Genomic DNA, 11,709 nt, shown 5'->3' with positions numbered 1-11,709 from the left:
TTCCAGCCCCAGGACTAAGAAGATATGAATGCCACAGTGGCTGGGACTTGTTGAACTGAGCTTCCCCATCCCATCTGAGGCTCAGAGGCCAGTTCTACTACACAAGCCCATGATTCCTGATATGGCTTGGCTCTGTGCCCCACCTAAATTTCATATTTAACTGTAATCCCCACAATCCCCATGTGTCAGGGGAGGGACCACATGGGAGATTATTGGATCATGGGATCAGTTTCCCCCATGCAGTTCTCATGATACTGAGTCTTCATGAGATCTGATGGTTTTATGAGGCAGTTTTCCCTTTTCTTGCTAGCTCTCTCTTGCCTGCCACCATGTAAGATGTGCCTGCTTCCCCTTCTGCCATAATTGTAAATTCTCTGAGGCCTCCCCAGCTATGTGGAAACGTGAGTCAATTAAACCTCCTTTGTTTATAAATTACCCAGTCTCAGGTAGTATCTTTATAGCAGTGTGAGAATGAACTAATACAATCCCCAAGCCCTGACTTCTGAAGCAGCATTCAAGAGTCCCAACCCCATGTCACAGTGTGAAGCCCTTAGCATTTTTCCTAAGACAGTAGTCAACTCCCTAGCTTCTTGAACCTGTCTGGTAGAATGAGAGGAATCATGTCCTAAATTGGTGGCAGGTGAAAAACAAAACAAAAACACCAGAGAACATCATGAATTCTTGAAATAGTTTTGCCATCATATTATCTTGGGTTACTCATGAAATGCATATGTCTGGTTTATATGCTCATCTACTAAGTGGGAAATTCTTGTCTCCTTGTTTACCTCACAGATGTGGTCTGAGTATCAGTGAGCCAATAACAAGGAAAGACAATTTTTAATAAAAAGTTGGAAATAAGCTGACTGTGATTGACTCCTTCTGAGAATGCCTGAAAGAGAGAGAGAGTGGAGAGAATATTAACATTCACTGGTTGCTAAAGGCTCACATTAAATATTTAGAGCTAGTCCCTGAGGTAAGTATTAACATCTTTATCTTTAAAAATAAAGATACGAATGTGCACAAAGGTAAAGTATGCAAATTTATGCTGCACATAAGATTCACCTCCAATTCTGTCCAGCACCAGGGGTATAGTCGTTGCTGTCCCACATTCGATTTTTTTCTGCTGATTTGTTGTATCTTATTATACTGGGATATAGACTACATGATCTGCTTTGTAAACTTTCAAACTAAAATGCTCTTGTCAAACAAATCCTAAACTCAGGAGAATGATTGTTTTAAGATCTATTTCAAGTCTCTTATCTGGCGGTAGAGACTCTGGAGATGGAAACTGAGAAAGATGCAAAAAAAAAAAAAAAAAAATGCAAGAAAGAAAAAAAAGAGACCACAGAAGGGCAGAGAAGGCAGAGGAGGAGAGACTCTAGTCTCAAGTGTCAGTCAAGATTTGTTTCTTCCAATATCCAGTTATTTGAGGTGTGGCAGGCAAGATAGAGGGTGCAGTGGGATCAAGAATTCAGCAAGGCAGCACACGGGAAGAACAGCTGCTCAATCCAGAGGCAGATCAATATTTGATCTATTTAAAGAAATAAGAAGGCTATGCTGAGCTTTTGGAGGTGAGGAAGGAACATAAAGGCATAAGAATGGGAAAGACAAATGTTTCTCATTTTCAGCCACAAGATGTTCTGACATGTGTGATCATTCATTAAGGTCAATAATTTGTCCCTGAATTTCCCTGCCCTACATTTTAACATAGCCCACAGCACAGAGCTTTTCCTAAACTGATAATCTACTCTGTTATCAGAGCATGATAAGTGTCCAGAGATCTTATATTTAGTCTATTTAGTCAGGCAATTAATTTTTTCTTTCCAAATTTTTATGACAGGAAAAATATGAAAAAAATCAATTATTTTAATATCCTATTAAATCTACAGTTTTTTTTTCTCCATATTTTATTTTAGCTTTTGTCAAAGTGCCATCTTATATACCCACTGGCATGGTAATCTCCTTTTTTTTTTTTTTTTCCTGCACCACATTGCATACAACCTAGCCTGGAAATTTTCTACTAATTCTTAGGTCTTAGCTGAAATGCCACTTATCCAAGGAAAACTTTTCCTGACTTTTATTTATTTATTTATTTATTTATTTATTTTTGAGACGGAGTCTCTGTCGCCCAGGCTGGAGTGCAGTGGCCGGATCTCAGCTCACTGCAAGCTCCGCCTCCCGGGTTCACGCCATTCTCCTGCCTCAGCCTCCCGAGTAGCTGGGACTACAGGCACCTGCCATCTCGCCCGGCTAGTTTTTTTTTTGTATTTTTTAGTAGAGACGGGGTTTCACAGTGTTAGCCAGGATGGTCTCGATCTCCCGACCTCGTGATCCGCCCGTCTCGGCCTCCCAAAGTGCTGGGATTACAGGCTTGAGCCACCGCGCCTGGCCTTTCCTGACTTTTAAGAATAAATTGGGTTTTTCTCTTTAGGACCCTCTCAAAGTATCTTGAACATTTCCTTTGTAGTACTTAATATAATTGTGACTAGCTTGGAGATAAGACTTCAGCATAGGTGACGACTGTATTTGAATATTTGTGGAAGAAGATTTGTTCTTCATGAGCTGTGGTTGAAAGTTGCAGAGATTTTCTGAGTAGGTCTAGGACTCTGTGTTGCCTAGATCCTGCATGGTCCGTGACATAGAGGTGTGCTGACTGGTTCTAGATCTGCAGAGCAAAGAACTTAATAATAACCATGATGGAATAGTGAGGTCCCTGTTGATGTGTAAGTTCAGCAGTGGCTGAATGGAAAGTTCATACAAGAATCAGATTTTCAGCACATGTGGGAAGCATGTTTGTTCATGTGTGAATAGGTAAGCAGGTGTGTCTGTGTGTGTTTGTGTGCATCTGGGTGAACGACTTGAAAACAATCTTCAGAGGTCCTTCCTACTATGCTAGTCCAGGATTCTAATGTTCTAACTGCTGACCTAGACAATGCTTATCTCAAAACACACCCAATTCAGGCAGGTGGTTTTCTCTTTCCCTCGCCTGCCTTCCTCTCCTCCCCAGGAGAACATCCCTTGAAAATCTGTTTAGATTTCCAGTGTTGTTGCTGTAGTGTATTCAGCAGTGTGTCTGAGTTAGAAAGAAAAAGTCCCAATGGATAATGTAAGTTTCTTTGAGAACTGTTGAGTCAACAGATTGTGGATGTCATCATTGACAGAATATTTTCATGAACCTTAAAGTCTGCACACACATCCACAAATGTAGGTTCCTTCTCCTTCCTGAATCTTCCACGCCTTTGCACATAATCTTTCTAGTTGACTCCTAGAATTTTCAAAACATGGAACAGCTAACCCAGTGTGGGTCCAAATTTCTTGCTTTTCTAGTTTAATTCTCTGCCACTTGCTCCAGACTCTGGCCACTGCCACTATCTCAGCCTTGCTTAATTATTCATACAATTATATTCATTCATCAGGTAATTTTTAGCTCTTTTTATATACCATGCTATGGACCTCATCTTTATATATTTACCAGTAAAATATTTTCACCTATTCCTGACATTATTCCATCTCTTATTTTGGGATTGCTTACATTTGTCTCTCTCTCCCCAGCAGCTATTTAGGGCCACACATCTCCACACCAGTGCAAGGCAGTCATTTCTCTCTGAGCTGATCCAAGGTGCACTACACCTTAAATGCATAATCTTTCTTTTCTTTCTTTCTTCCTTTCTTCCCTTTTTCTTTCTTATTCTTCCTTCTTTCCCTCCTTTTCTTCTTCTTCTCCTTCTTCTTTTCTTTTCTTTTTCCTTCCTTCCTTCCTTTTCTTCCTTCCTTCCCTTCTTTTCTTTCTCTTTCTTTTTCTTCCTTCCTTCTTTCCTCTTCTTTCCTTCCTTCTTTCCTCTCTTCTTTCCTTCCTTCTTTCCTCTCTTCTTTCCTTCCGTCTTTCCTCCTTCCTTCCTTCCCTCCCTCCCTCTTCTTTTATTTTCGTTTTTCTTTCTTTTCTCTTCTTTTTTCTTTTCTTTTGTCTCATGCTGTTGCCCAGATGTAAGTGTAGGAGTGCAATCTTGGCTCACTGCAACCTTTACCTTCTGGGCCCGAGTGATCCTCCCACCTCAGTCTCTCAAATAGCTAGGACTACAGGCACACTCCACCAAGCCTGGATAATTTTTGTCTTTTTTTTTAGTAGAGACAGAGTTTTGCCATGTTGCCTAAGCTGTTCTCAAACTCCTGGGCTCAAGCGATCTGCCTACATTGGCCTCCCAAAGTGCTGGGATTACAGGCAGGAGCCACTGCATCTGATCAGAGGCATAATTTTCTTTCTGCCTATAACATAATGTAATTTTCTATAACATAATTTTCAATCTGCCTATGATAGAGGCTGTAGCACTCTCCATATTGGAAATTTCTTGGTGGTGGTCATTTGTCAGTTTTTAGAAATAAGAAGTTCGGCCACATAAATCTGTGAGTTTGCTTTTTTCTTCCCTTCCCTCAGTGCCTAGTTATCTTTCTTCATAATGATGTCATCTCACTAATTTGTTTCTAATTTTCAAGGTGGCACTGATCCCAGGGGATGATATGTCAACATGAAAAATTCTAATAACTCTTCAGGGTTTTTACCTACGACATTCATTTTGGTTGGCATCCCAGGGTTGGAGGCAGAGCACCTCTGGGTATCTATCCCCTTCTGCCTGATATACATCATCATTTTCCTTGGGAATGGAATCATTCTTCATGTCATCAGAACAGATGTTACCCTACATCAACCCATGTACCTCTTTCTTGCCGTGTTGGCACTGGCCGAGGTTGGTGTTTCTGCATCCACCCTGCCTACAGTGTTAGGCATATTCCTTTTTGGAAATACTGAAATTAGTTTTGAAGCTTGTCTTCTCCAGATGTTCTCCATCCATTCTTTATCTATTATGGAGTCAGCTGTGCTGCTGGCCATGTCTTTGGACCGCTTTGTAGCCATCTACAGCCCACTGCATTATACAGCTATCCTGACACTGCCCAGGGTCTTTGGCACAGGAGCTATTATCGTACTGAAAAGCATTATGCTCATGACTCCATTGCTCATTCTCTTACGGCGTCTGTCCTTCTGTGGCCACAATGCCTTCTCACATTCCTGTTGTCTGCACCCAAATCTTATCTATCTATCTTTTTTTTTTTTTTTTTTGAGATGGAGTCTTGCTCTGTCACCCGGTCTGGAGTGCAGTGGCCGGATCTCAGCTCACTGCAAGCTCCGCCTCCCGGGTTTACGCCATTCTCCTGCCTCAGCCTCCCGAGTAGCTGGGACCACAGGCGCCCGCCACCTCGCCCGGCTAGTTTTTTGTATTTTTAGTAGAGACGGGGTTTCACCGTGTTAGCCAGGATGGTCTCGATCTCCTGACCTCATGATCCGCCCATCTCGGCCTCCCAAAGTGCTGGGATTACAGGCTTGAGCCACGCGCCCGGCCCCAAATCTTATCTATCTATCTTGTGGGAACATTTCTGTTAATAATATCTATGGGATTTTCATTGTTACCTCTACTTTGGGGCTCAATTCGTTGCTGATTGTGATCTCTTATGGGCTCATACTCCACATTGTACTGGGTGTTGCCACTGGAGAAGGGTGAAAGAAGGCATTCAATACGTGTGGCTCACACATCTGTGCTGTGCTTGCTTACTATGTGCCTATGATTAGCTTGTCTATAGCACACCGCCTTAGACATCGTGTGTCCCCTCTGCTGCAAGCCATGATGGCCAGTGCCTACCTCTTCTTCCCACCTGTTGTCAATCCTATTGTCTATAGCATTAAGGCCAAGGAGATCCATGGTGCCGTTGTCCCAATGCTATCAGAAAAAAAGACCCAGAGTGCAGCCAAAAACCATAGTAGGAAGAAATATTTTTGTTTGTTTGCTTGCTTTCTATCATAACAGGTGGCCCTAGATTGCATGTTATGTAATTGATATCACCTTAAAACATGGCGTCTAACAGGAGGTTCTCTACAGTCTGACCATGAACTGAGGTGAGGGTGCAGGTAGAGGTGAATTATGTGTGACAGAACAGTACACGAAAGTGAGGCTATTTTAAAACATGTGGTATGAGGTTTTCTTCATTACCTTGCATACCTGGAGCAGGAATGCAGAAAAGATTGTAACACAGCACTCCTCATAAGGAAAAGGCACCTGGGCATTGGAAGGTATAATGGGAACTCTATTGAGCCCTCTGTGCTAGGGAGAGAGGAAGTAAAGTGTATTATATTGTCTTCAGTTATTGCTCTCTGAATTCAATAGGAGAGAAACATACCAGCTAGTTCAAAGGAGGCTTCCCCTACAGACTATGATGTGGCATTCACCCAACCTTACCAAGGCCCCAAGTTGGAAGTCTCAAAGATTAAAAATCTTGTTTATTATGCAAACTTCTGAGACTCTCTCATCCAGGTTGCAGCAACTTTTAAAGAGGCAAGCATCCTCTTTGTAGATATTCATATTTTCTACCTCGTTGGATGCTCTTTTATAGGCATTTAAAATGATATAGTTTATACTTACATTTTCAGGGAAAGAAATTAAGATTTTTAACATAAAATATATACTAAGAATTTTATTATTTTCATCACTTCCTATAGCAACCCTAAGAAATAGGATTAATGTAATTATTACTTTTCAGGTGAAAAACTGATGTTTACATACAGTAAACATCATGCTTAAATCTATGCCTCTGAGACCTAGCATTGGAATGTACCTGGGTAAGACTTCAGAGTCTGAGCTCTTAACCCCTAAATTGTGTCAACGAAGCAAGAAATAAAGCTCTTTGATCTCATTAGTAGTCAGCCAAGTAGAATTTATTGAGGTTACTCAATGGGTCAGGTATACTTCTAGGCCCTAGAGATAAAGCAGTGACAAAAGATATAAGATTTCTTCTGCTAAAAGAACTTAGAAAGAACTTTTTTTTTCTACATTCTCCATCTCTGCTGTACATTTCACTTCCTGGAATGATGTTTAGAAACAACTTTTAAATTGACCTTATAATGATCCTTTTACAAATAAGCACACACTGATAAAGCTTATGAATATAAATTTTAAACATTTTAAATAGTTTGCTTACATTTTGCATTGTAAAGATGTCAGTAATTGACAAAGAGTGCTTTTACAAGAAGTCTTAATTTCTTGCACAGTTAATAGTGTGAGACTGCCTCCAAGTTTCCATATACTCTGTTTCTAGAGATTCTGACCTGGGGATCTGCAGTTGTCTATAGCCATGCCCTAAATTAATAGCCCGCTGATAGATGACACAACTCTGTAGAGGACAATGCCTCAAAATTATCAATGGAAACCAAGCAAGTAAATCCACAAGAAGAACCATTTCATCAGTGGCCAGATAAATAAGAGAGTGATTATTTCCTGGGATGAGAAGAGAAGAAGGAATATCTGAGTAACATTAGAGTATCTGTAAAAAGACATCCCACAAACAGGTAGGTACAGGAAAAGATGTTAGGACCAGATTGTTAAATGACTTAACATAAAATGAGAATCTTAGGAAGTCACTTCCATTTTTCCTCTGAGATTGCATGGTGAATCCTCAGCCTTCTTAAATATTATTACCATATTATATTTAGTAAATGTAAGGCCATTGGAAATACTGAAGCTCTGTAAAGATAACTTGTCCTTAGATGTTTCTCAGATTATAGCCAATTTACTGAATATCTTCGGCTTCATTCTAGAATGGATTTCTTTATATGTAATGCTCCTTCTAGTTCTATTTTTTCCAATCTTTACCCTGAAGTCCAGTCTCAGAGACAACATCAGGTTCAGGAAGAATCCTAGAAAATCACACAGTGAAAAGAATCTTGGAATCTCTTGGTGTCTATGAAATTGTGTAATAAGCAGAATCTCATGACTCTCTGGGATTTTCTACCTTCACATTCTACTATTTTAACTTAAAATTTATACGTTTGGAACTATCTTTTATGTTCTCAACAAGACAAAGTTACAAGTCATTATATTTAGCTAAGCATGGAGCTAAATTAAAAATTAGGACACTAAATAAACACTTTCACATTTATCAAGGGAATAGGAGTTTGTTTCAAGCCAATTCTCCTGCCAAGAACAATTAGAAAAGATATAGAAATAGTTTTAAATGACTTCAGAGAGCACTCAAGGCAATGAAGATGTGAAGATCAAGATTCCAAAGAGAAGTGAAGCCTAGAGAAGTATGCCTGATATTTATGGAGTTTTTTTCCCTTAAGAAATGTATCAATTTAAAAGTAATAGATGAGTAAATAAGAAGAGTTTACAGCAAACTCAGAGGGTTGGAGTACAAGAAGACAATTGTCAGAGCTACAAAAATAAGCAGTCAAATGCATAGTGACAGTGAAAAATTTTATTACACCTTTTCTAGGAAATAACACAACTAGGCCAAAACCACAAAATTAATGATTTAAAATATTTGAAAAACATCATTAAAACTATCGATCTTATTAATAATTTAAAAACAAGAAAATAACAATTATGTACTACCCATTTTTTAACTGCATGTGGAACACCTACCAAAACTGACATTACTGTGGGGCATATTTTCTGATCTGTATTGAGGGAACAGGATGTATTCATTTTGCAATAATTTTTGAGCTATACACTTATAAGATGGACACTTTTATCTCTGAATATTATATGCCCATAAAAAAGTGTATAATAATAATCACCTGCCTTTGTGGTGATGAGGAGTGAATCTCTGCACATTGACTGTCAAGAAATCTCCTGTTTTGAGTTCCACACGATATCATCCCCTCTTCCTGAGTTTCAGCTGCCTTAAATACATGAAACTTTCTGACTTAGTAGAATTTCATGGTTTCTTGTTCACTTCCTCCTCTGTAATCAGTTGGGTTCTATATCTCTTTGCTTTGCAAAATCAGTTGTCATATACATCCATGTGCTTCCCATTTTCATTTTCTGAAAATTTCTCACCCGCTTTTGCTTTCTCATACATTATACTATTCACCATGAGTTAATAGTTGTATTAATATTAATACTTAAATAAATACATGTGTTCAGTTTACCTGCTTTACATATTTTGATTTACATAGTTTTTCTCCCTTTCTGTCTCCCATCAGATTTTTTTTTATTATTCCCCCTGTTTATTCTAGAGATATAAACTGTACTTCTATTCTCATGGGTAAAATTTTGATATCTGTACTTTATAAATTTCAATGATATTCAAAATATCCTTCATTCTCTTCAAATAAGCAAATAATTTAATATATTTTTAATTACCATATATTTCCTCCTCTGCAATTTTTCCTATCAATGATTAATTTTGTATACACATTTTAATAAAATACTATTGACAAAGATTAAACATTCACATGATTGAAATTTCAAAAGATTTGAGAGAATATATATTGAAAATATTCACTTTGTCTATATCTCAATAATTCTGGCTTCTCTCCCCAAAAACATATTTTCACAGGGCTTGTGATACTATCTTTTCAATTTTTCACTGATCTTCCCTGAAACTACATCTTTTTTTATTTTATTTTATTTTATTTTTTATTATATTTTAAGTTCTAGGGTACATGTGCATAACATGCAGGTTTGTTACATATGTATACTTATGCCACGTTGGTGTGCTGCATCCATCAACTCGTCAGCACCCATCAATTCATCATTTATATCAGGTATAACTCCCCAATGCAATCCCTCCCTCCTCCCCCCTCCCCATGATAGGCCCCAGTGTGTGATGTTCCCCTTTCCGAGTCCAAGTGATCTCATTGTTCAGTTCTCACCTATGAGTGAGAACATGCGGTGTTTGGTTTTCTCTTCTTGTGATAGTTTGCTAAGAATGATGGTTCCAGCTGCATCCATGTCCCTACAAAGGACGCAAACTCATCCTTTTTATGGCTGCATAGTATTCCATGGTGTATATGTGCCACATTTTCTTAATCCAGTCTGTCACAGATGGGCATTTGGGTTGATTCCAAGTCTTTGCTATTGTGAATAGTGCCGCAATAAACATACGTGTGCATGTGTCTTTGTAGTAGAATAATTTATAATCCTTTGGGTATATACGCAGCAGTGGGATGGCTGGGTCATATGGTACATCTAGTTCTAGATCCTTGAGGAATTGCCATACTGTTTTCCATAATGGTTGAACTAGTTTACAATCCACCAACAGTGTAAAAGTGTTCCTATTTCTCCACATCCTCTGCAACACCTGTTGTTTCCTGACTTCTTAATGATTGCCATTCTAACTGGTGTGAGATGGTATCTCATTGTGTTTTGATTTGCATTTCTCTGATGGCGAGTGATGATGAGCATTTTTTCATGTGTCTGTTGGCTGTATGAATGTCTTCTTTTGAGAAATGTCTGTTCATATCCTTTCCCCATTTTTGATGGGGTTGTTTGTTTTTCTCTTGTATATTTGTTTGAGTTCTTTGTAGATTCTGGATATTAGCCCTTTGTCAGATGCGTAGGTTGCAAAAATTTTCTCCCATTCTGTAGGCTGCCTGTTCACTCTGATGGTAGTTTCTTTTGCTGTGCAGAAGCTCTTGAGTTTAATTAGATCCCATGTGTCAATTTTGGCTTTTGTTGCCATTGCTTTTGGTGTTTTAGACATGAAGTCCTTGCCCATGCCTATGTCCTCAATGGTACTACCTAGATTTTCTTCTAGGGTTTTTATGGTATTAGCTCTAACATTTAAGTCTCTAATCCATCTTGAATTAATCTTCATATAAGGGGTAAGGAAAGGATCCAGTTTCAGCTTTCTACTTATGGCTAGCCAATTTTCCAGCACCATTTATCAAATAGGGAATCCTTCCCCAATTCTTGTTTCTCTCAGGTTTGTCAAAGATCAGATGGCTGTAGATGTGTGGTATTATTTCTGAGGATTCTGTTCTGTCCCATTGGTCTATATCTCTGTTTTGGTACCAGTACCATGCTGTTTTGGTTACTGTAGCCTGTAGTATAGTTTGAAGTCAGGTAGCGTGACGCCTCCAGCTTTGTCCTTTTGACTTAGGATTGTCTTGGCAATGCGGGCTCTTTTTTGGTTCCATATGAACTTTAAAGCAGTTTTTTTCCAATTCTGTGAAGAAACTCATTGGTAGCTTGATGCGGATGGCATTGAATCTATAAATAACCTTGGGCAGTATGGCCATTTTCACGATATTGATTCTTCCTATCCATGAGCATGGTATGTTCTTCCATTTGTTTGTGTCCTCTTTGATTTCACTGAGCAGTGGTTTGTAGTTCTCCTTGAAGAGGTCCTTTACATCCCTTGTAAGTTGGATTCCTAGGTATTTTATTCTCTTTGAAGCAATTGTGAATGGAAGTTCATTCCTGATTTGGCTCTCTGCTTGTCTGTTACTGGTGTATAAGAATGCTTGGGATTTTTGCACATTAATTTTGTATCCTGAGACTTTGCTGAAGTTTCTTATCAGCTTAAGGAGATTTTGGGCTGAGACAATGGGGTTTTCTAAATACAATCATGTCATCTGCAAACAGGGACAATTTGACTTCTTCTTTTCCTAACTGGATACCCTTGATTTCTTTCTCTTGCCTCATTGCCCTAGCCAGAACTTCCATCACTATGTTGAATAGGAGTGGTGAGAGAGGGCATCCCTGTCTTGTGCCAGTTTTCAAAGGGAATTTTTCCAGTTTTTGCTCATTCAGTATATTAGTTGTGGGTTTGTCATAAATAGCTCTTATTATTTTGAGGTACGTTCCATCAATACCAAATTTATTGAGCGTTTTTAGCATGAATGGCTGTTGAATTTTGTCAAAAGCCTTTTCTGCATCT

At 38.8% G+C, this 11,709-nt stretch overlaps 1 protein-coding gene across 1 annotated transcript; it reads left to right on the top strand.

Moving 5' to 3' along the window:
- The first annotated feature begins 4,523 nt into the window (after positions 1 to 4,523).
- LOC117081311 (olfactory receptor 51J1) lies at positions 4,524 to 5,852 on the top strand. The gene is given in 2 exon segments (XM_033207129.1): positions 4,524 to 5,074; positions 5,393 to 5,852. Coding segments are annotated over 2 exon segments (1,011 nt in total).
- Positions 5,853 to 11,709: the final 5,857 nt, after the last annotated feature.

The sequence above is a fragment of the Trachypithecus francoisi genome, unplaced genomic scaffold, assembly GCF_009764315.1.
Source record: "Trachypithecus francoisi isolate TF-2019V2 unplaced genomic scaffold, Tfra_2.0 Lachesis_group8, whole genome shotgun sequence".
In the NCBI taxonomy this organism is placed as follows: Eukaryota; Metazoa; Chordata; class Mammalia; order Primates; family Cercopithecidae; genus Trachypithecus; species Trachypithecus francoisi.
Note: the sequence above shows the minus strand (reverse complement) of the source record. Positions and strands in the feature narration are given on the sequence as shown.